Below are 24,691 nucleotides of genomic sequence, written 5' to 3'. Positions count from 1 at the left end.
TCTGAAATTTTATTTCCTTTCGAAAAATTCCAGAAATTTCCGGAACTGTCCGGAACTTTCCGGAACGTTCCAAAAATTTCGTGTCCTGAAATGTCATGTCCTTGTGAAAAATTCCAGAATTTTCCGGAACTTTCCGGAACTTTCCGGACCTTTCTGGAACTTTCCAGAAATTTCCTTTTCTGAAATTTTATTTCCCTTCAGAAAATTCCGGAACTTTCCGGAACTTTCCAGAAATTTCCTGTTCTGAAATTTTATGTCCTTTTGAAAAATTCCAGAATTTTCCGGAACTTTCCGGATCTTTCTGGAACTTTCCGGAACTTTCCAGAAATTTCCTGTCCTGAAATTTTATGTCCTTTTGAAAAATTCCAGAATTTTCTGGAACTTTCCAGACCTTTCTAGAACTTTCCGGAACTTTCCAGAAATTTCCTTTTCGGAAATGTTATTTCCTTTTGAAAAATTCCAGAAATTTCCAGAAAGTTACGGAACTTTCCAGAAATTTCCTTTTCTGAAATTTTATTTCCTTTCGAAAAATTCCAGAAATTTCCGGAACTGTCCGGAACTTTCCGGAACGTTCCAAAAATTTCGTGTCCTGAAATGTCATGTCCTTGTGAAAAATTCCAGAATTTTCCGGAACTTTCCGGACCTTTCTGGAACTTTCCGGAACTTTCCAGAAATTTCCTTTTCGGAAATGTTATTTCCTTTCGAAAAATTCCAGAAATGTCTAGAACTTTCCGGAACTTTCTGGAACTTTCCAGAAATTTCCTTTTCTGAAATTTTATTTCCTTTCGGAAAATTCCAGAACATTCCAGAAATTTCCAGAAATTTCCAGAAACTTTTAAGAACTTTCCTTTTCTGAGATTTTATTTCCTTTCCTGCATTTTCCAGAAATTTCCAGAATTGTGTGTTCTTAGCATGATGCGTGTTTTTAGCATGTTGTTGCATGCTCTTTGCATGTTGTTGTGTGTTCCTAACACATTGTTGCATGTTCTTAGCTTGTTATTTTGTTCTTAGCGTGTTCTTGCGTGTTCTTAGCGTGTTGCACGTTCTTAGCATGTTGTAGCATGTTCTTAGTGTGTTGCATGGTTTTAGCATGTTCTTAGCATGTCATTGCATGGTTTTGTGTGTTCTTAGCATTTTGATGTGTGTTCTTAGCGTGTTGTGTGTTGTTGCGTGTTCACTATTTTTCGCATGATTTTCACATGTTAGTATGTTCTTAGCATGACATTAGCATGTTCTTAGCATGACATTAGCATGTTCTTAGCATGACCAGCGTGTTGTTAGCATGACATTAGCATGTTCTTGGCATGTCATTTCAAACATGCTAACGTCATGGTAAGAACATGTGAAAATCATGCTTACAAAAAGGGGAAAATATTTTCACATGATTATCATATGTTCTTAGCATGACATTAGCATGACATTAGTATGTTCTTAGCATGACGATAGCATGTTCTTGACATGAGGTTAGCATGTTCTTTGCATGACGTTAGCATGTTCTTAGCATGTTATTTTTTACATGCTAGTGTCATGCTAAGAACGTGAAAAATGCTTACAAAAAGTGAAATTAATATTTTTGGCATGATTTTTAAATGTTCTTAGTATGACATTAGCATGTTCTAAATAACATGCTAAAAATCACACCAAGCCCAGCATGCTGAAAACCTTAGTTTCACTTTTTCTAAGTATAAAGTTCACATGTTCTTAGCATGGTGCTAGCATGATTGTAGCATGTTTGTGTCCCTGGAACATTCATTTTTAGCCGGTTTTTGATCATGTTCCTGGTGTGTGCATGTGCTTCCCTGTTTTAGCATGTTCTCAGTGTGTTTGTGTGTTTCAGCATGTTCTCGGGGCGTGCTCAGCGTACTGTTACCGTGTGTGTGCTCGCAGACACATCCCACGCCCCCCACATCCCTCACACCCCATCCCACACACCCAGACATGCACATCACCCCACACCCATTGCCCCCCATACACACCCCACACAGCCCAGACACGCATCCCACACACACACGGCACATGCACATCACAAACATGTCCCCCCACACACACACCCACACTGCACACATCCCATACACCCGTCACACACAGCCCACACACGCATCACACATCACACGCCTCACACATCATACGCACGTCCCACACACACACATCCCACATACATCACACACACCCACGCACACACGTCTCACACACGTCCCCTACACACATCACACACACATCTCACACACACATCTCACACACATCCCACAAACACACATCCCACAAACACACATCACAAGCACACATCACAACCCCCCCACACACGTCACATATGCACGTCATACCCACACACATCCCATACGCACATCACACACACCACACATCCCACAGACACATCCCACCCCCCATACACGTCACAAACACATCACACCTCTCACACACACTCATATCCACACACATCCCATACACACATCCCGCACACACGTCTCACACACATCCCATACACACATCACACAAACACACGTCCCACGCAAGTCATATCCACACACACACCACACCCCCACACATCCCATACACATGTCCAACACACACACATTTCCCCCCCACATCACACAGACACAACCCACACACACATCCCACACACATCACTCACCCCCACACACGTCCCACACATACAAGTCCCCCCATCCCACACACACACATTCCACACACGTCCCACACACACATTCCCCCCCACATCACATGCAGACACAACCCACACAGACACATCCCCCAACACGTCTCTCTACACACACACACACGCTCCCACCACACACACGTCTTGACACCCCCCACACACCACACGTCCCCCCCCACACCCACGTCCCACACCCCCCCTCCACACACACCATTCACCCATTACATCCCACACCCACGTCCCACACACACACCCACGTCCCCCCCCACACACCCCACACATATTCCACACACACACGTATTCCACACCCACGTCCCACACGCGCGCACACATCCCACATGCACGCGCACACACACACACACACCTCCCTCACACACACCCATCCCACACACCCGTCCCACACGCACACACACACATCCCACAGACACGTCCCACACACACACACGTCCCACAGACACGACCCACACACACCTCTCACACACACACACCCCCCACACTCCCCCACCCACACACAGCCAGATGTCCCACACACACACACACGTCCCACATGCACACACACACATATCACACAGCCAGACGTGTCCCCTCCACACACACACATCCCACCTGCACACACGTCACACAGCCAGACACCCCCCCATACGCACACGCATTCCACACACACGTTCCACACACATCACACCCCACACACACACTCACCTCCACAGTGGTTCCTTCTCTCCTGGGAAGGATCCAGTGCTGGCAGTTGGGGAGGAGTTCCAGGGTCCAGTCTTTATTTCACCTCCCAAATAGTCTTATTTCACACACACACCCCAAATTGTCTTTATTTCACCCCCCCAAATAGTCTTTATTTCACACACATACCCCAAATAGTCTTTATTTTACCCTCCTAAATAGTCTTTATTTCACCTCCCCAAATAGTGTTTGTTTCAAACACACCCCAAATTGTCTTTATTTTACCCCCCTAAATAGTCTTTATTTCACCTCCCCAAATAGTCTTTGTTTCACACACATACCCCAAATTGTCTTTATTTCACCCTCTCCCACCCTGTCTTTTTCCCCCCTCTCCTCTCCCGTGTCCCTGGGCTGTGCCCGAGGTTCATTCCCTGCTCTCTCTCCCGCAGTGTGTTCGTGTGGCGGTGCCTGTGAGGAGCCTGTTCCTGCTGCAGGGACTGGGACAGCCGGGAAGGCCCCGGGATGGTGCCTGGGGGGCACCTGCGGAGCACTCACAGCCCCGGGACAGCCCCAGGGCCTGGGAAGGAGGCCGAGGTCTGCAGGGAACCCTTTGGGGCCCTGGGAGGCCAAAGGGGGAACAGTCCACTCATGGAGCTGCTTTGGCCCAGTCCTGTGCTGTTCAAACCAGGGCTGCAAAGGGAGAAAACACAGAGAAAATCCCTTCCCAAATTCCAGGCCTGGCCATTTGGGCAGGAGGGGGAGGCTCTGACCACACCCGCTGCCCAATCCACCCGGGGGCCCCCAGGAAAGCTGGGAGCCTTTCCCGAGCAGGAGGGGGGCACTCTGCAGCTTTCTGGAATTGGATGAGCAAAGGATCACGGTTTTAAGTCCATTTTGCTTTTAAATACATACATTTGGCTAAATTTCTCTCCATGAAGTGCCTTGGAATACTTTTCCAGCAGTCTGGGCTCCAGCCTTGCCTCCCACCCCCTGCTTTCCACACACGGTGCTACGACTCCGGCCCAGGAGGGCTGAGCCACCCCCTGCTCCAGCTGGACTGACCCCATCCCTGGGCTCTGCCTGGCCTTTAATACCTCCCCAGGGAATTCCCACAGCATTCCATGCTGCCAGAGGGACCAGCTGATGGCACTGCCCCTCCTGGGCAGGGGGCACACAGGGTCTGCACACCCGGGCACACTCACCTCCACACCCACACGAGGCTCATTCCCGCAGAGCTCCTGCCCTCTGCTCTTCCTGGGAAAATCTGCTTTACAGGGAGCTACTTCCACAGGCAGTGGCCAGCCAGAACCTTGGGAAAAGCCCCTAAGGAGCCCTGTTTCCCATTCCAGAGGGGCTCCCTGGAATGTCCCTGGAGGGCCCTTGGGCTCCTCTCCCCATCCTGCTGCTCCTGCTCCCGGAGCCCCTCGGCCCAGCCCGGGCCCTGGGGCAGCTGAACTGAGCCCGGAGCTGCCCTGGGGGGACTGGGACCACAGACATTCCCAAGAGGAAAGGAAAGTCACTCTCCACTTGTTAGAACCTTCTGCCAGAACCAAAACCCCCAGGGACGGTGGACTTGGAAAAAGCAAGTTCAGCTTTTTCCACAGAAACTGTTGAGAAAGGAACAGCAAACGTGGGCAATGTCAAAACTGGCATTTAAGCCACTTAAAATTGCTGGTGTGGAACCACTACCAGATTTTTAAATTACCTTTCTTTGTTAATTAAAATAAATAAAGGCTAAAACAAACCATGTAGACTTACTTACATTTAGTCTTTGCAAAGCAATGCTAAACAGTGCTTTAGTCCCAGTTCAGGACAACAGGCTCTGAGCTCTGGAACCTTCCTGCCAGGCCACTCTGCTGCCACTGCATGGAAAAGTAGCGAAAACATCCCGTTAAAGGAGTGGATTCCTGCCTGTTTAACACACAAAGTGCTTCAGCAACCTCAAAAATCACCTTTTTTTACAGTTGAATTTATTAATGCCTTATATGACTGCCCAGCAGAGCAGTTGGGCACACACAGAGCAGTCCCTGTGCAGTCTGTTTTTAGGGAAACCTCTGGGATCCAATCCTGTTCTGTCACGTGGTGACATCAGTGAGCTCCTCTGCTGTGCTCTAATCAATCATCTTTGCCTTCCTTCCACAGTGATTGTATCCCAAATAACTGCAGTTGTGTGGCAGAATTCATTAATTAATTAATCAAGTGATGTGAAAAGTACCTTAAAGCAATAGTGTGTGTCAGGAAAACACAGTCTCTGTGTCTCTGCTCTGGCTTCACGTATGAAGTGTTCCCAGGAACGCTGCATTAAACTGTAAACTAAAACATTAATGCATGACTTTATATTTTCAATGGTCAAGATGCCATTAAAGGAAAATCTCTGTCTCAAATAAATTTGGATACAAGTTTTCCATGTCCAGTTCTTAAATCCAAATAGCAAGTTGATCTGGAAAGACTCCTGGGACTTGCTTTACAATTCCCTTGCAAGCAGAAAATGGCCCCAAACATTGTGTCAAAACCCAAAGAAACCAAGACCCCTCAGACTCACTGGGAGCTGGAGCTGCCCGAGCTGGTTCCAGTGCCAGGAGAGGAGGAGCAGGAGGAGCCGAGGGACACGCTGGCACCACCTGGAGCCACCCCAGCACCTCCCAGCAAACACAGAGGGTTAGAGCTGCCCCAGACACCAAATACCCAGGGCACGTTCTGTCTAGAAGCTTTATTGAGACTCGGGGTTCTGGGGTGGGTTTTTTGCGGTTTTGTTGGTTTTTACATTTCACAATGCATTCCACAGACTTAGTTCAGCACAGCTCAAACTGCAAGTGTAGAAATGTTCACTTCTCATTTCTTGCATAACAGGACAGGGCTTAAAAGTTTCCAAACAACATTTGCAGCATTAGATACTCGGTCCACAGATTATCAGAGTCTGAGAGCTGGAGAATTATTTGCTCAAGATCAACTACTGTACATTTGTGCAACAAAGTGTGTAGCTGGAATTCTCTGTTACTCTATGTGCAGGTTCTTTGTTCGGGTCTCTGCTGTTGTTTCCAACAGATGCCAGTGTTTACAGAAGACCTTTGAGTTTGTCAGGCTCGAGCTTGGAGCTCGCCCAGGCCTCAGCCAGTTCTCTGAAGTACAAAGCACTGTGGAGCAGCTGAAAGATCTAAGCTTTGTGAAACACATATATATATATATTGGCAATTGATAAAACAATAAAATCACAATACAGCTATACTCATACCAAAAAGGCAAGATTTTTCAAAACTTGCTAAACTGGTATATTCTCCTAAAACATCTCATTTTAGAAAATCTGCATCAATCTACACAGACCATACACAGTGCACAGACTGGGAAGTGTTTGTTCTCCTCTGCCCCCCCTGCTCTCCCCTCCGGCCGCAGCACAACTACCTGGGTGAAGCATGTACAGCTCTCAGTCGTGGTATGAGCAGAGCTGCACAGGGGAAGGAAAGATGATTAGTTTAGATCCATACATAGCAGCTTACAATACTTAACATGATGAAACACATGGCAGTCAAAACAGTTATTTTTTTTTTCCTCAAACACTGCGTCGCTAAAAAATAAAGATCTGTGAAATTGCACTGCAATGTCAAGGGGTTTGCTATTCCCTGACCCTCCCCGTGGAAATCCAATGAGTATTTTTCCCCCTTAAAAGATGAACTTCCTATTGATAAGTTGCTTCGGGCTTTTTTTATTCAGTTTTGCGCTTCAACCCAGGGATCTTTGCTTGGATCCTGCAAGAGGAAGGAGAAGGAAAAGAACAGCCTTTGAGTAACAGAGAAGAAGTAGGTATAAACATAGTCTTCAAAACAGCAACATGTGAAAAGAACTATCACAACACAACTTTATAACTCTAAACTCTTCGCCCTCCCCCTCAACTGCACTTGCTGAGGGGCTCAGGTGTCACTAATCCACAGATTTCCATTAGAAATAATAAAGGCTCGATTTAACACCAGCACCAGCAAGAAAGGAGGTGACTTTCTCACCATTCCAGAGTAAAAAAGACCTTTTTCTTCCTGGCACATGCAATGACACATTTGCTGCCCTAGACAGGAGTGGCACATGTACCAGGAACTGTCATCAGCACAAAGGGAAAGCAACGAAACCAAAGCAGAGCAACTCACTTTGCCATGGCATCTTTGACATTCTTGTTCACAAGTCCCAGGTAATGGTCGATTTGGGCCTGGAATTGAAGCAGACACAAGTTAGAGTCCAACTGTCCCTTTGCAGAGTCCTGGAGAAGCCCTGGGTGCAGTGGGAGCTCAGCCATGGGGATTTCCCAGTGATCCAGAGCTGCTGTGCCAGTGTTTGCCTCCAGGAATGCCCAGAGCACAGGGCCCAGCGGGCAAGGCCCCCATTAAACCCCCCTGGCTCCTGCCTGGTCCAGCCCAGCCAGCTGTGGGTGCCCAGCCAGGGCCCCTCAGGGCCCCCCAGAGCAGCAAAGCTGCTTAGCTGGGCCTGGTAACCAGCTTGAGAGGATTGAGGAGCCGGGCTAAGCCCCACCATCCCTGGCCATCCTCCTGCCCTGGGCTCCAGCTCTCCTTTCACTGCGCACGAGGAGCTCGGAGGACCCCGTGGGGCTCCACCATCTGCTCCAGCCTCCCTTCTCCCAGTGCCAGCCTGGGCTCCGGGGCCCTTGTTTGTGAAAGGGGAGAAGAACGGCTAAGCCAGAGCTGGCTCCCCCCTCCTGTGCCCTGACCTGCCCAAGACAGTCCTGGCTATAATTTAATCACAGGCATTTGAGTTTGGCTCCTTCTTCCCTCCTCCTTTTACACTGGTGTCTCTCCCCAGGAACAGCACTGGACTGGGTCGAGCAGCTCCCACCTCCTGTTTTTGCCAGGGCTACAAATTCCACAGGGCTTCGGGAAACCAATCCTGAATATCAGCTCCAAAGAGGTTTCTTCAGGAATTGTTTTAGAGGTGCTGCCACAGCAGGATTAGCACACCTTGCCTGCTCTAGTCCTGACCAAAGCTGACCAGCACAGAAGGCCTCCAGGTTCATCAGGCCTTTTCCACAACTGTTTGCTGGGAAAACCTCTTCCAATTCCACCAGAAAGGAGGAGGGAAGCACACACAGTCTGGACTTCAAAATGAACTTGATTTTCTTGGCCCTGGCTCCTGGTTAAAGGCCTATTTTTAAAGGCTTTAAAGATTTTAAAAAACAAAATTAATTTTAGTTTTATTTGTTTCTGGTTCTGCTTCAAAAAAGTTGATTTTATGAGGCATTTAATGAATTCTATTAAACACTCACCTGATGTCTCTCATAAATAACAGGAACACTGAAGAGCGAAATCAAAGCTGGAAAAGAGCACATCAAAGGTGTAAGTATTGACAACAGGGATGGTGTTCAGGCAAAACAAAGACTGGTTTCCACCCCTTGACCTGTCTGGCAAAAAGGTACAAGAAATAACTAAGCCCCAGACACAAATTGTTGGCCAGTTAATGAAATAATCCCTATTAAGGAGAGCCTGGGCTGTTCTCCAGGGCTCACTGTACAGTAAGTCTGGTCACAGGTCACTTTTCCACTGTGGGTTATGCAAATCCCTCCCAAAGGATGCTCAGGCATCACTTGGTTCTGACACTGAAGCCGGCCAGCTGTGGGATACAAGGAATAAAAGTGCAGTGGGACAGGGCCACAGCAGATCCTGTACCTCCCCAGAGTCCCAGCACAGCCAGGACAGGCTCACCCTGACAGGGACAAGCACAGCAAACGTGCCTGTAAATACAATGTCTGGAAAACCAGCAGCCTCCAGACTCAAAATGACCTGTTGTGCAGTGTTACCACAGCCCTAGAAAAAGGCCCCACAGGTAACAGCTAAGGCCAGAGGAACAGGCTCCCAGAGTGGCCCAGAGCTCAGTGCTTCCCCAGGCAGGAGTGGCAGGAGTTGAAGGGAGCTGGCAGCACTTACCCAGGATCAGCAATGTCAGACCATTGAACAAGGCACCGACATAAGTGAACACCCACATCAACACCGCGAACTGCAAAGGCAAAGAGAGCCCGTGAGCATGGCTGGGACAGCACAGACCCTGCAAACCCCAACAGAACACCCCACAGCCCCACACCCCCTGCACAGCCCTGGAACTAGAGTGGGGACAGCCTGGCTGCAGGGGCAGGGCACGGGGCTGGAGTCACTGCCCTGTCCTCTGCCCTCACTGCACTGCCACTGCCATGGCAGGGACGACGGGCAAACAGCTCCCGTCTCCCACCCTCCCGAGGGGGCACAGGCCAGGAGAGGCTGAAGGGCTGGTGAGTGACACCGAGCCAGAAAGAAAGCAGGTCACTGCTGTGGGGGGCCCTGCAGCCAACTCTGGAGTGTCCACTGTGGCTCCAAACTGCCATCACCCTCTGCTCAGCAAAGCTCTCACTGAACCCTTGACTACACCAGGCAGAGGTTTCTGTCACATCAGAGGAAAGCCTGTCTAGGAGGTAACATGGAGGCTTGGCTTGATTTACCTTTTTTCCTTAAAAAAGCCCAAAGGTGCTTTGGATATTAAAAGATTTAGGAAAGAGAGGAGTCAACAGTGCCCTAAAATGGAAGCTGGCTCCAAGTCCGAGGCAAGTTCAGAAGCCAAGACACCCCTCGTGCTGACAGACACCTGCAGCCTCACAGTGCCACATTCCAGGCTCCCTGTCCAGCCCTGTTCCTCCCTCCCGCTGACGGGGCCCGGTGGGACACAGGCTCTGCTCCACCAGCTCCACAAAGCTCTGCCCAGGCCCAGCCCCTCTGCCCGTGCCAGGTGGAGTGTCCCAGGCACACCTCTGACCTATCCCAGGGGAGGGGTGCCAGCTCTATTTCGGGGCAGGATTCCTCCCAAGGAAAATCAGCCAGTTCCATCTAGAGTTGCATGGCCAGGGAGGAGCTGAGCAGCAGCAGGGCTGGGGGTCACCAACAGTGGCTTTCCCAGAGTTGATTCCCTCACACAGACCCCCAGCCCCTGGGTCAGCCAAGCACAGGGGGTATTTTCTGTACAAGGCACCACAGAACCCTGGACAGGCACCATGGGAAGGCTGACATGGCACCAGGGAAGGAAAGAGTTGGGCACAGGGAACAGTCCAAGGTGAGACACTAAGGCAAGGATGGGACAAAGTGCTGGCAAGGAAAATAAACACCCAGTGAAGGGCCGAGGGTGGGGACCAGGATTCTGCTGACTGACCTGCAGCCAGGTCACTCTGAACTTATATATCCCAACCTCCAATTTTAGCTTATCTTAGGATGTAAAATACCCAAAGCAAACAAAATCAACAGCCAGAAACAAGATAAGGGCCTGACACTCAACACAAGTTTAATTCCATGACCTTTGAGATGAAATGAAGTTTACTGCAAGAGGTTCATTCAGAGCTGATCCCATTCAAAATTCAGGGCAATGAACTGCAAGTGATGCAGCTCTTTATCTGGCAGCACTCTGCAGACATGACAAAGCAGCACAAGGGGCACAAAGTCGACGCCCAGACTGCAGAGTTGCCAGCCCTGCACTGCCACTGAAGGTTTATCAAGAATAACAAAGCAACTCTGCAAACCTTGGCCCAGCTCAGCTCTGCAGTGCCAGGGTGAGCCTGGCTGTGCCCTCCCTGCACAGGGCATTTTACTGGAGCAAACAATCCCAGGGCAGAGCCAGCACAGGCAGCACATCCCCCCGGCCAAGGGGGGAAAGGTTCCAGCCCCCAGGTTTGTGATGGTTCACAAGGATTCTCTTGCAGTGAATTAACCAGCCTCAAGCACCCACAGTGAAGCATCCTTACAGCTATCCATGCTTTGTTCCCCATGGACACAATTCCCAAAGCCTCAGCAGCAGCCCAGTCAGCCCAGCAGTGAGGAATATTGCTGACAACTGTGCCCAGGGCAGAAAGTGTGAGTTTACGTAAGCAGAGGGGTAACAGGACATGAATCAATCCCAAAGTCCAACAATTATCAGAATTATCCAACCCTATTAGTGAGCACTGAATTTATGGCTCGAGAAAGAGCAAAATCCAGGAGTTCACGTTAGACTGACTCAGGTTTTGCTTCTCCCAAAGTCTGTCCAGAGCAGCACCAGAGTCTAAGTAGGTTTTGATCCCCTTGCCTTGCTGGGGCTGGGTGGGGCAGGGACCCTGAGCCCAGCCCCACACACGCTGCAGTGAGGGGCAGCTCTGGGGAAAGCTGGGGCTACAGAGCCCAGAGCTCAGACCCCCCTGCCACAGCTCCTCTCCCTGCACCCTTCTGACACCCCAAATGGGATGATATGGACACTCAATCCCACACTGAATTATCAGGCTCCAGGGTTTTTTCCCTTAGAAACAAGGCAAACCCAGGGACCACTAAAAACACTCCAAGGCTCACCTGAAACACGTCTAAGAGACACTTACAAGCACAAAAAGCTTTACCTGGAACACCTCCAAATGCCTAAAGCTTGAAGACAAGAGAAAAAAAAGGAGCAGAAGGCCAGGATGGACCTGCAGAGCTGCTCCTGCCCTTCCCACGTGCAGGGGTGGGAATGCTCAGGGCTGTCCAGCCCAGCTCAGCCAAACCCTCCCAGTGTTGTGTACACCAGCGAACCCCCTCCAGCTGATGGACTGGCTCCAGCTCTGCCTGCCCAAAACTGCCAAATCCAGAACTGCCCCCATGTCCCTTCTTTACTACAGAACATTCCAGGCCCAGCCCACAGCTCTGTTTCTCAAACCCTCAGCTGTGCCAGGGCCAGCACAGCTCCCACTGCACTGATCACTCTTTACCAGGACAAATTGCACCTTCTCCCGGGACTCTGGCAAGGGCTCCTCTGGCACTACTCCTCAAGAGCTGTGAGGAATTTCTCCTTGTGCTACATAAATATTTAGAGTCCATTTTAAGACTTCCCTGACTGAGGCATTGTTTAATAAAGAAGAAAAAAAATCTTCACGAGAGAGATTTTACAGCCGGAATTATTACACACAATAAACTGACCTGCAGACATTTTCTACATTACAGCTCTGTAACTTGAATTATACACAAACATATGATTTCCTATAGTGAAGATGTTTAAACTACATGAGCCAAGATATTTTTATTTTAAACCAGGGCCATTCTGTTACATAAGAGCCCAGAATCTCAACGTTCTCCTCGAGCACAAACTCTTCAAAAATCAGTAACTCGTGCTGGTGAACTGTCCTGACATTCACTGGCTTCATATAAAGGGTTGTTCCCAACCACCATAAATTAGACTAATTAACCTACATAAAACATTTTAAATGTCAGAAGGAGAGAGGGGAAACGAATTAGTTCAGCTGAACAAACATGTCTTTCCTATGTACTGTAGTATTTTAAAAGTGATTAGAGTGCCTTGAAGTCATTCTGGCTGGAATTAACTCTAATTCTAACATAATTCCTCCACAAGGCCTCATTTTTAAAGCAGTGCTCACTGGAACAGCAGTTGGCTGCTCACTCCTGTTTGACTACAAGGGGTTGGGATCTCTACACAAATGGTGTGAAAACTCTCCTAACCCAGAGCAAGGGCAGTACCACAAAGGGCTTCATCCCAAACACAAGTGACCTCGGGATTGAGTTGTGCTGTGCTGTTCTTTAATCAGATCCAAACACGACTTAAGCACAACTGATCATGGCCAGAAAAATGACAAGAACAACTCAACCAGTTCCCCCCAAAAACACCTTCTCCTACACAGCCTTCCAAGGCTTCCAGAGGGAATAGACCCCCTGCAGGAGCCCTGCCCAGCCCCAGGTGCAGTTTTTCTGGCACAGACTGTGTGAAGGTGGAGCACAAAGAGAAACTGGATCTACAAAGTGTGGGTAAGATGCCCAGGTCTGCCCCCCATTTCTATCCCACAAATCCCACAGAGACTTGGACAGCCTCCCTGTTTTCCCCATGCTTCACAAGGAACCCCTCCCCCAGCCCTACAACAACTCCAAGGACTTTACAAAGCACTAAGGAAGGGATTTACTGGAGGATAAAAGCAAGTTTTTTTCAAGAAGATTAAGCAAACTGAAAGAGAAGTGGACAACACATTGCACTTGGTAAAGGAAACACCCCTTTGAAAAACAAAGGAAGGTGACTAAAGCCTGAAAGGGGAGAATATAATTCTCTCAGAACAAAACTGAGGGTTTTCAGCCAATTCTTTTCTTTTGGGGATTGGTTTTCTTGTGTTTTGGGGTTTTTTTCCCTTCTCTTTGTTTCATTTTGATTGTTTATTATTCTTCTCTGTCAGTTTTGCTCTGCTGCCCTCAATAAATCCCATTAAACCCCACTTGGATGTACTGCACACTTCAGGCAGAGTAACTGCAAACCCTATTTCAGGAATTCACTAAAAGCAGCAGCTCTTCACTCCCAAATCCAGGGGCTGGGACAAGTGTCCACCTTCCCAGTAGCTCCAGGGGATCACTCAGGAAGTGGACACAAGAACCCTCCTGTCCAAGCAGGGAGCTGTGTGCTAACCACAGACAGAAATCCAGAACACTGAGGCAATGCAGCCTCAAACCAGGTTTTCCAGAGGGACACATCCACACTGGTGATTAGTGGAGCAGTGGCTTGTTTTCTTAACAGATTCCTGCTGGGAATCACCAGTGAGGAGCTGGGATTTTATCCCCCTGTCCAAGTGCAGCTGAAGTTATCCACCCTTGATACACCCAAATCTGTGCCTGAGGTACCTCCCCAGCAAACTGAACCTCGCTGTTTACCCAACCACAGCCATTGTTTGCAGGGAGCAGCAGGGTTTGCTGACCTGGTGTCCTAGTTAGAACAGCTGGGACCAGTTCATCACTGGATGGGTGTAACCCAAAACTGGGTATTCTACAGCCTTCCATGCCACTGCCCAGAAACTGTTCTCAATAGACCATTTACACCCTCTGCCCAGAGCACCCCTGACTCCTCAGGCTATAAACTGGGTGTTCAGAGGCCCATGAGACAGGAGGATGCTCCTGTGCTCACACCCAGTGTGGAACTCCCCGCCCTGAGGGAGGCACTGGGCATTCCTGCCTGAACTGGAGGATAGATAATCTTGGGGTCTTGGGACTTTTTTAACCACTTGTGGGATCCAGAGGAAGACTGCAGACCACCACTCTCAACCAGACTGAGACCACCACTCTCAACCAGACTGCACCACCACTCTCACCAACAGTTTTTTTCCCCTCTCCTTTTCCTTTGGACTCAGGGGGCCCAAAGAACACCACTCTGTTCACCCCCCAGGGTGCTGGGTTATACATTTGGGTTTTGTGGGTTAAAACCAATTGTTTGTCTGTATAGTCTTACTTATTGTATTATTTTATTGAATTGTTATTCTGACTTATAATCTCTCTTTTGAGTTGGGCTCATTTCCCTGCTGGTTTACCTTTAAAGCAGCACCTCCTCACACGGGGCAGGGAGGACTCACCTTCAGGGAATCCACCAGGTCGTCGACGAGGAAGAGGCGCCGGAGCTCGCGCACGGTGCCGTTGACGTGGCCCAGCACGACGTTACTGTACTTCTGGATGAGCTCCTCGGACACGGCCACGTCACAGTCCAGGTAGGCCCTGCAGGGAGAGCAGAGGGTGAGACCTCCCTGTGCCAGTGCTGCCCAACAGGGTCACACCTGGGACAAACAGCAGCCACACATCTGGCTGTGTGACACAGGGGAAAACCTCACCGGGGGAGGAACCTCGAAAGGACACCACAGAACTGCCCAAGTCATTTTCAGTGGACCTTAATAAAAAACTCCACGATCTCTCAGGAGAAAAGAAAAACATCTATTTCTCACTGCTGCTTGCTCAGTCACACCCCGGCTCACCTTATACATGTGGGCAGGCTAACACATGGATAAGAAAAAAATCCCACCAAAGCAACATATCCATTTATGCCCCTGGAAGGCACCTGTGGAGCTGCCATTAAGCTGCAACAAATCTATTATGGTGTGGGAAAATGAGCTAAATTTTTCATCATTTGCTAAAAAAAAAAAGAAAAAAAGAAAAAAAAAGAAAAAAAAAGACTTTCTTACAGTTAGTGACAGTTCTTTTGCATAAAGATATAAACCCCTATCTGGTTAGGTCTCCTTCCACTCCACTGCCACTTTTATCTGTAGCTGCAGTGGCCGTGGACACAATTTCTGTCTTTAAACAAGGTATAATTTATTTATCTAATGTGCTGGAGGAGGTAGAAGGAGCGAGGCAGCACATCTGTAACAGGGAACTCATTTTACAGTTGTAAACTTTTACTTTTGGTTGGGAGGATTCTGCTTTGGGGTGGGTTTGTTTGATTATTTTTTTTTTTTATTTTAATAAAATATGCACAGTGGAGGCTCCTGTGTATGTCACTTAAGGCCAAGCTAAACATGACCTTGTGGCAAATCCAAGACAAACTGAAGTACTTTAAATGGTAACTGCAGCAGCCATTTCAGGGCTGTATTCTGCAATCACCCTTGGCTTCCATCTGCTCACCCTTCTCAGCTCATCCAGGAGATATTCATCAAAAATTCAATTATCTCATGGGATGTTACAAGCAAAAACATCCTTCTTGTAGCTGAAGCTACACAGACAAAAAGCAACCAACCAAGGATGTTGGACGAGAATGTCTGGAGGCTACTTAGGAATATCAGCATTTTTAGGAACAAACTGCAGAAAGAGCACAGGTAGAACAAGTTCTGCTTCCTCTTGTGAAGAAAGAACTTGGAAGCGTTGTTTGGATACTGAGGAGCAAACAGGATTTCAGCTGGGAATTATTCACCCTAAGGAGGGGGGCATTTTTTTTTGTCCCATACTGTGTTAGGCTTGCAGTGGGTAAAGGAGGCACTGCATGTGGTGTGGGAGGAAGGGAGGGAAACCACAGCTGAGTGGGACAGGGCTGGCATGGAAACAGAGAACATGCACTGTCAGGAACAGGAAACAAGTCCTCTAACACAGGAATAAGTTTTCATTTCTTTTAAGATGCAGCTTTGCAACAACAGGCACCTGGATTCTGCCTCTGACAAGGCAGCCTTGGAGCTCAGAACAAAGCACACATTTTAAAAGCGTTCTTAAGAGTTCCAAAAAGATCAAAGCAGCCCCTTGTCACAGTTTAACCCCTATTATATTTATTCTGATTTTTGCTAAATAAATCACGTTGCAAGTGCTGGGTATTCTTTAAATTCTGTCCCTGGTTCATATTCTAAAGGCCACACCATTCTGAAATGTTCCACCAGACTGAAGGGGTTTACTTTTTTAACGCATTCCCAGGGAAATCAACGCCCCTGTACCAAATCCTTGGTCCATTTCTGTATTTATTGTGGGACCACTGAGAAAAACAAACTGTGGGGAACACATTTTTCAGTCTAGAGACTATTTACGTTATTACCCAACGTGCCACCCTCTGCTTCCCACAACCCCACAGTGGAAGAGGAAATCCCACCTGAAGGGGTGGCCTTCATCAGACTTCTGGATGGCCTGGATGACTCCCTTGTATATCCTAAAGCTGATGGTGACCGAGAGCAGGGCCAGGGCGATGTAGGCTGTGACGCTGACGATGCTGAACACTGTTAATGAGAGCAGCAGGAACAGGCTGGCACCAAACACCACTCCCGTCTTCTTGATGTCTCGCCAGTAAAGCAGGTCAACAACTAGGATTGAAACAAGGGGAGAAATTAGAGCGAGGTACCTTTGGCATCCACGGGAACACAGGAAAACAGCACTGCTCACTCGGCTGCTGAGAGGCACCAAGAATGGAACGTGTCAAAGCAGAGCTGCAATCACAGCTAGAAATAGGTGAGTTAGTGCTGGTTCTGCACTGCACTCACATCACTGGCATTACTGCTATCAGGGTTACCTCACATGCAACTGCTAAAATTTAAGAACAATTCTGCCCTTAAGCAATGTCAGAATCAATCTCTTCAGCTCCTGTGCTCTGTTCTGCACCAGAACCACAGCACTTTGTGCTTCAGTTCACCCCATTGTTGTGCATTCTGTGGAGGTCACTCCCAAAGAGAAGGATTCCAATTCCCTGTTAGGAGAGATGACAAGACACCAACACATCTCTAAACCATTCCATCTTTCCAAGTCTGGTCGAGCAAAGGCCCTGCTCAAAGACTCATTAGCAGTTCACTTTGTTTTCTTTGGATGGAAGCATTCCCAGGGGAGTTTATAATGTTGATTATGGGTGACAGACTGAGCCATCAAGAGGGAATAATCTCACTGAGATGTCAATCCAGGCTGAGTCTGCCGTGTTCCAATGCAAAAGACTTCATTTGCAAACCAAGTTTAGTTTTCCTTAAGCGACCCTCATTAGGGAACACAGCGTTGGGCCATTTTTAGCATCACTGCCCAGAGTAAACTACACCCTTGCACAAGCCTTAGGTAAGGGCTGACAACACCCAGTGCAGATCTGTTTGCTTGCATTAGATACAGAGTTCAAGATAAATTATACAACAATTATTACTATTGCACTGCATGTTCAGTAATCCTATCTCCTCCTAAACGTCACCAAAATTAACTGCAGAATAACGTACCAGAGTTCAGGACAGATTCTTTGTCTAAATGACTGTAAAAAAAAGATTAAAAAAAAATTTTGACTAATATTTCTTGCAGGATGAAAACCTGGTAATGCACCAACACTTAATTCCTGGTAGCCTCTGTAGGGCAGAGTCTGTGCAACACCTTTGTAGCTACAACGTGCCAAGGCCACTGGGGCTGTGGTGTGTTTTCACACAAGAACTTTCCAATTATTCCCACAGGGAAACTGCACTAAACTGCAGGAAAGATGAAAACCAAGGTCAGAAAATTAAATCCATAATGTAAAAAATTAAATTCATAATGCAAACCATTGTATCCAAATATTCAAAGTCATGTTTCAGCAGAAATTTCCTGCAGCCCTCCAGAGACAGGTTAGAGCTGCATAAACACCTTCAGTGTGTGCCAAACCAGAAGTGCTGTGGGGAGAACAGCCTCCCCCCTCCAGCACCACCCACGCACTGCTTCCCCCCAGCCTGGCTTCCCATCCCATCCCATCCCAGCAAACCAGGAGCCAGATCAGGCCCTGCAGTGGCCACCATGTGACGGCACAAACATATGGGGTGAGAGATAGACCCTGCCCCGCCAATCCGAGTCCTCCTCCAAGCCCGGCCCAGCCCAGCAACATTTGCCTGGGTTTCTTTGACTTTGCTCCTCGGCACAGAAGGGCCCATCAGCGTCTCCGTACACCCTGCACTAAGCAAGTCGAGCCTGTAAAAGGAGCTTATAAAAAAAAAGGGAGATTGACTTAAAGGGCGTTGTAGCCTGTAAACCTAAACGGAGCTGCAAGCAGCCCCCTGGGTGAGATCCTCAAAACCAGGCTTGCCAAAAACAGTCGGTGGATTTTGTGCTCCTAAATAATGCAAGAAACTCATTTCTTTCAGAGCATCTGCTGCAAATACTGAAGCTGTGTTTATTTTTAAGCGCTGCAACTTGAGCATCCATCCATTTGAGTTCGGGAGCTGCCCCTGTATCAGGTGACACCGAGTGTGAGCCCTGCTCCCCTTGCAGCAGTACTAGTGCTGCAAGTGAGAGACTCCCTCCTCTTTAAAGCCTCTCCACTGACAGGGGGCTCTTTGCTCCATAGAAAATCACTCATTCCATGCATTAATGCATTAGAGCAGTTCTAAGGAATGCAAAGAGAGCGATTCATCCCAGTGAAGGGTTCCAGGAGAGAGAAACAAAGGTAGGCTGCTGGAATTAAAGCACAAAGCAAATGCCAAATGGCCTTTAGAGACCCATCAAGTCCTTTGTTCTCGGTAATCAATAAGAAAAATCCCCAAGCCAGGAGCTCCCAGACCAGAGTGAAGCTGCACATGGAGCATTTTTCCTCGCACCATCTCCTCTCCATTTGGAGAAGGAGCAAATGAGCCTCGGCTTAATGACATATGGATCTGGTTTCATTTAAATTCCTCAAAGGAAACTCAGTGGTTTATAATTCTGCAGTCCAGGAAAGCACACAATGCCAGTAATTTATATTCTACTGATGAGAAACAGGTACTTGCATTTATTTCTAAAGGAAAAGATTCAAAGCACTACTCGAAGCAGCTTTCTGGCTTTAACCTACATGCAAGATATTCACAGCAAATGAAAAGAAAGAAAAAAAAAAACAGAAAAAAACGAAAGCAATTCTGAGGAACAGCCCTGCAATATCTTCCCTTATGGAAACTGTTGTAAGCTTTCTTTTCTACAATCTGAAGAATAATCTCACGCATGCAATGCCCGTAGCCCAGGCCTATTCCAACCCAAGAACAGCTGCCTACATTTGGTAAGCACGAACTGGCACTTGGCACGTCTAAAAATAGTGCTGCTCCATCCGTGCCTTACATGCACAACTCATCCGGTTACATTCTGCTTTTAAAGCAAGTGCTAACAAAGCTTTCTCGCCGTATTTCTAGAAATCTGAAAGAAAAAGGCTTTTAAGTTACATCCGAACAATTAACACCGGTTTTGACGACAAAAAAAACCAAGCGGTCCGATATATATTTAGCGCAATAATCCTCTTTAAAAAAGCAACCCTTTGAACCGAGCGCCCGCCTCTTTTTTTAGAAAGAGCAATGGCCAGGCGAGAGCCGCCCGCGGCCCGCAGGTGCCCAAAGCAAAGCGAGGAGAAGCACTGACCCATTTTGGCCTCCATCTTGAGCGTGCAGCTCGCCGGGCTCTGGCAGTGCTCGGCCCCGCCGCTTTCCTCTTCCTGCCGGGGCGCTGCGGGGTCGGAGCTACGCAAGCTCCGCCAGCCATCCCGAAGGCGAGGGGCCGGCCCCGAGGGCCCGGGAATGCAGCTGTGCAGGGGCTCCCGCCCGGGGAACAGCTCCCCTCTGTGCGCGGCGCGGCCCAACAATCCCGCCGCTTCAGCGCCGAAGAAAGGCTGCTTGTGTCGCGGCACAGGGCAGGGGAACACTGCGGGATTTACAGACGTTACACTGGGACCTTTCTGTAATGTGGAAGGTAAGCACAGAGCCTTTATGCTGCTCTGATAACAGCGCACAGGCACGGGGCAGAGCCTTTTCGGAGCAGCTGAGGAACGGCCAGGGCTGTACCAACCCAGAGCCGGGACAGCAGCGCTGAGAATGGGCAGCTTTCAGGGCAGCCTCGCATCTGTCACCGGGCACACTCGGCTGGGAGAAAACCCACGGCAAACCCCACAACACCACCGCAAACGGGTGTCACTCCTGTCCAGAGAAGCCTTTTCCAGTTACACTACAGAAACTCCACATTCACACACGATGTGATCTCCAGGGCTCCCTTGGAGCAGAGTACGAGTCCTGACCCTGCACCTCCACACTCCAAGCCCAACCCCGAGGAGAAGCCACCAACCATCAGGTGGTCACCGTGTCCAGCACCAGCCCCACCAGCACTCCAAAAGTGGACGTTTTCAAGGCTTCCTGTCTCAGAAAGATCATTTAAAATTCCTGTTCCTGTCCTAAAAGGAGCAGAGACTGGGCCACGGAACTGAAGGCTCCGTTCACGCTCCTCAGACGCATCAGGAGCCGGTTTGGTCCTCGAGTGTCTCCCTGCAGGTCAGAACCAACCACACAAGCCCCAGCTGGTGGGAGCGGGTGTTCCACATGACTGCACGTGGGGCCCAGCACGTGGGGCCGACCCAGCCCAACAGAGCCTTCCCTGTCCCAGGGACAGACGTGCCCCCGGAGCAGCACGTCCAGCGGGACGCATCCCAAAGCTCGCCACACAAGGCTGCATCACGCACATTCCAGACCTGGCACATCTGCCCCACAATCCCTAACCAGAAAATAAAGATTTCACAGCCCAGCACTAGCAGATTCTCAAAAAACAACCCCAAATATTATCTAACCATTCAGTACTAACAAGCCAAAGAGGCGCTTTTCTCTCAGTTCTACTTAACCATATACTCGTGCATGTGGGCACAATGTACCAACAATCAGTCCAAAGCCCTGATTATTAATGGAAAAAATTAAAAATAGGCCTGCACAAGCCTATCCAACCTCTGCCATCATTCAACTGAGCTGAACCAGAATTCAGACAGATTTTCAGCCCATTACTTAAAAAAATATGAATCCTGGGACGGCCTGGAAGTACAGCTGTGGTGTTCATCCTGCCATTAGCAATATTCAGCCATTAAAACTTGACAATGTGTTGAAATCATTAAAAATTGAATAAATAAATGCTACATTTTAGTGCCAATTACTCCATAGGGCCTGTCTTTAAAAGAGCTAAAAATAAAAGTCATGCCACCCCCAGGGTAAACCTATTTCACGCTGCCTATCTAGATGATCAATACCACAGGTATTAATCAATACCACAGGTTGTACCACTTGCATTATGCTGGTTCCCCACCTACAGCACACCCATCACATCTAAATTTAGGGTTACGGTCATTAGAAAGTTGTGCTTCAGCTGCCAAGTCCAACTGTGAACCCACACTTTTCGCTCTTCCCCGGTTTTCGATTTAATTCTTTTTGAAAGGCATTTTTTAGCATGGCAAGGGGCATGTTGCAATCTTTGCTTCTCTGTTTATTTTGGGGCACCACAAATAGTGCAATCGGTCCCTGAACTTTACCCATCGTTCTCTGTGCCCCTGGAGCCTGACCTAAGGAAGGAGGAACACGAAACACGGCGCCTTCATCTTGTTCTAAACAAAACAACACACTATGCCAGGTTTTAGCAGCTGCAGGAGGAGAGGAACCGGGCTCTTCTCCTTCCCCCAAAACCCTCCTGTCTGCTTCCATCTTCCTTCAGGCCTCATCTGTACGAGTTAAATCAGAATTAAACCTCAGGGCTGTGGGGGCTTCCATGGAGGGAGAACCAGGCACGAAAGCAGCTTCCTCCACCTCGGGGGACGTAAAAACAAGGAGGGGGATTTCAAAAGCTGCTCGGAGCAGCTTTGCCAGCCCCCAACACCCCCAGGCCAGGGCAGGTGTGCTGGGTTCACTGCGTGATGCTCCCATGACCCCCTGCCCAGGTGCATCCCCCCCAAAGGGTGCCACGCTCAGGATGGGCAATTCCTGCCTTTTAAACCAAAAAAGGAGTCCAAGATTGCCAAGGCCTCAAATTCCAGGGTTGGAAATGTCTGCTTTCAGCGGCACTGAGGGACAGACCACCAACCCTGCTCGGCTGGTTGTAAAGAAACCTGAGACCTCAAAACTGGGCCTCAGCACCCAAAGGGAACCTGCCTTTCGGTTTCTACACAAATCTCCTCACCTCACCCCTTTCTTTTTTTGTTTGCCTTTCCTTTTCTTCCTTCCCAACCCCAAGAATTTCAGGCCTGCTGTATGAAACACTGACCATTTCAACTACTCACACACGACAACATATTACAAAACAGAATATTTTTTCTTAATATTTTACAGCCCTTTAACGAAAGATTAAACTTTGAGAAGCTTATTTTGCAGAGGGAAAGTGTTTTCACCTGCAGGGCTTTTTTTGCTACGTATTTAGGTACTGCTAGAGCATTCTGTGGATTCCAGCTGGAATTTTTGTCCAAGTGGAAAAAAAAAACCAAACAGATTTTGAACAACAGTTATAAAAAAAAGAGTAAAAGTTCATAAGCACCAAGCACGACAGGTCCCTTTAAAAAGATATTTAAGGATCCAGAGATGATTAAATTTTTTTGAAGCTTGTCCTGTTGATAAAGTATGAAGATTATGTATTCAAATAAGGCTTAAACTCTAACACACTGAGCACTAATGTAATGATCCACAGAGATTTACACTGGAGATCTCCCATTGGTGCTTACAGGAACAAAGGTCAGCACCACACTAATTTAAGGTTAGCTACTTATTTACCTCAAACAATTCGATATTAGGGCTGTAAATCCTGACAAATCAGGCACAGTTTTACCTAGAATTCAACAGACTTATGAAAAATCCAAAGCAAACATGATTAAGGGTAGATTTCAAACCCCCCCACATGGTTTGCAGGCGATTTCTCCTCATAAAAAAAATTAAAACATGACCTGCAGACACTGTGTTTTATTCAGTTAATGGCTGGTATTGATAAATTATTAATAATCTAGAAATTTCCAAGGCACAGGCACTAAATTCGGACTGTGCCGGTGCTTGTGCCACACGCTCCCAAACAAGCCGTCCATTAATATGCTCTGTGGGGCTGGAAAAGATCTGCAGTGTCACACGAGCTGCTTCACCTACATAAATTATTGATTCTTCTGCACTGCTCGTTTTTCCCCATTTTAACCCGCAGCTTTTGCAATCCCCAACCTAAAGGATCTCCCATCTTAGAGCCATTTCCCGATTAAATACGTGCTATAACCCCCCTTGGCTACGAACAACCCGGAAAATCAGGAAAAAAAAAAAAAAGGAGGAAAGAATAAATAAATACCCTTATCCTTCCAGCTGCTCGGCTGACTGTCCATCTCTCCTGAGCCGCGATGTGCCCTCCAGCCGGGGTTCTCAGTTATGCATTCCAAGGGCAGAGCTGCAGGAAAGGACCCTCCAGCCCAGGGTGGGACTCATGGGCTTCCCCGGCAGTCTGCAGTGGTGCTGCACTGGTGCTGCAGGAGCGGGTCAGCTGACGGGGTGTGGAGCTGACGCAGTGCTGGCAGCGCTGCCACGGCCCCAGCGCCGCCCCAGCGCCGGCTCCGAGCTGCTGCTCCTCCCGGCAGAGCCGCTGCTTCCCGGCCGGCAGCTGCAGCTCCCCCGGCAGAGCCGCTGCTTCCCGGACGGCAGCTCAGAGCATGGATGCCGGCCAGCGGGGCTCGCCCGGCCTTAACAAAGCCCAACCAACCGCCCTAAGCGGCTTTCGCAGCCCCGGCTAAAAGTAGGCACCAGACGGGCTTTAAATAGATTGATGGCTTTTCAAAGAGCGCGAGAGGCGTTTCCAAAGCTCCCAGCTGTATGGTTGCCCCTCGCCGCTCCAACCCAAAGCTGTGCACCACAGCTGTGCCACACCTCTGCCTGCGCAAGGGACAACCAAAAGGAACCTTTCTGTGCCGGCAACAAAGGCAAGGGGCTCACACACAGGACACAGTCAGTCTGTTTGCTGGTGTCTTCAGTCCTTATTCATCTTAATGGAGGCTGGAGAAGTTGTTATCCAGCCCTTCACCTAATTCCTACGAGCAAACACCTTCCCCTTTTTTTATTTTCCATCAGCATTCTCTGTTGGCAGGTGCTGACCTGGCAATTCAGCGTTAAAAACAGGAACCTCAACGTTTACACTCACGACATATAGAAAGTAACATATTGCACAGGCACAAAAATGAACTAGAGAGCCCAAGTCTGAAAGAGAAGAGCTGTGAGAATAATGCTGTCGTTTTGTTTCCATCTCTGCTAAAAGAACAGTTTGGAGACTCTTCTTAAGATCTGGGGTTGATAGCAAAATGCTAAAACCTCCCCTGCGCTGCTCCAAAACCTCTTGAAAATTTGATACACCATTTTCTAAAGAACTGGAAAAGGGCATTCCTGCATTTCCAGAAAAATACCATAGACCAGGTGGGCCAGAG

General features: G+C 48.4%; 2 protein-coding genes across 4 annotated transcripts in view; one reads left to right on the top strand and one right to left on the bottom strand.

Annotated features, from left to right (window-relative positions):
* EML6 (EMAP like 6) overlaps positions 1-4,834 on the top strand; it is an 88,186-nt gene extending 83,352 nt beyond the window's left edge. For both annotated transcript variants that reach the window (XM_018077514.3, XM_018077515.3), the window contains one exon: positions 3,781-4,834. In XM_018077514.3, coding sequence (XP_017933003.1) covers positions 3,781-3,805 — 25 coding nt within the window. In that variant the 3' untranslated portion in view covers positions 3,806-4,834. The remainder of the gene's footprint in view (positions 1-3,780) is intronic.
* Positions 4,835-6,026: 1,192 nt separating this feature from the next.
* Positions 6,027-23,757, bottom strand: RTN4 (reticulon 4). Of its 2 annotated transcripts, none has more exons than XM_008924838.2 (7): positions 23,572-23,757; positions 16,661-16,868; positions 14,676-14,814; positions 9,250-9,319; positions 8,592-8,638; positions 7,465-7,523; positions 6,027-7,074 (listed from the first exon to the last, which is right to left on the bottom strand). In XM_008924838.2, the coding sequence occupies exons 1-7, from the start codon at positions 23,603-23,605 to the stop codon at positions 7,032-7,034; spliced, it is 600 nt and encodes a 199-aa protein (XP_008923086.1). In that variant the 5' UTR covers positions 23,606-23,757; the 3' UTR covers positions 6,027-7,031. The 2 variants fall into 2 exon arrangements, with proteins under 2 accessions (XP_008923086.1, XP_017933001.1); XM_018077512.2 differs by lacking the exon at positions 23,572-23,757 and adding an exon at positions 19,876-20,178.
* Positions 23,758-24,691: the final 934 nt, after the last annotated feature.

This window comes from Manacus vitellinus, unplaced genomic scaffold (assembly GCF_001715985.3).
Source record: "Manacus vitellinus isolate BGI_N305 unplaced genomic scaffold, ASM171598v3 scaffold_38_pilon, whole genome shotgun sequence".
Taxonomy (NCBI): Eukaryota; Metazoa; Chordata; class Aves; order Passeriformes; family Pipridae; genus Manacus; species Manacus vitellinus.
This window is presented reverse-complemented; position numbering and strand designations above follow the sequence as displayed.

Bases quoted from the DNA above. Each gene is read 5' to 3' on its own strand.
- RTN4 (XM_008924838.2), bottom strand. From the start codon at position 23,605: ATGGACAGTCAGCCGAGCAGCTGGAAGGATAAGG. The intron at 8,639-9,249 runs GTAAGTGCTGCC...GCTCTTTTCCAG, and splicing joins TCTGACATTGCTGATCCTGG to CTTTGATTTCGCTCTTCAGT. The intron at 7,075-7,464 runs GTGAGTTGCTCT...TTCCTCTTGCAG, and splicing joins GTCAAAGATGCCATGGCAAA to GATCCAAGCAAAGATCCCTG.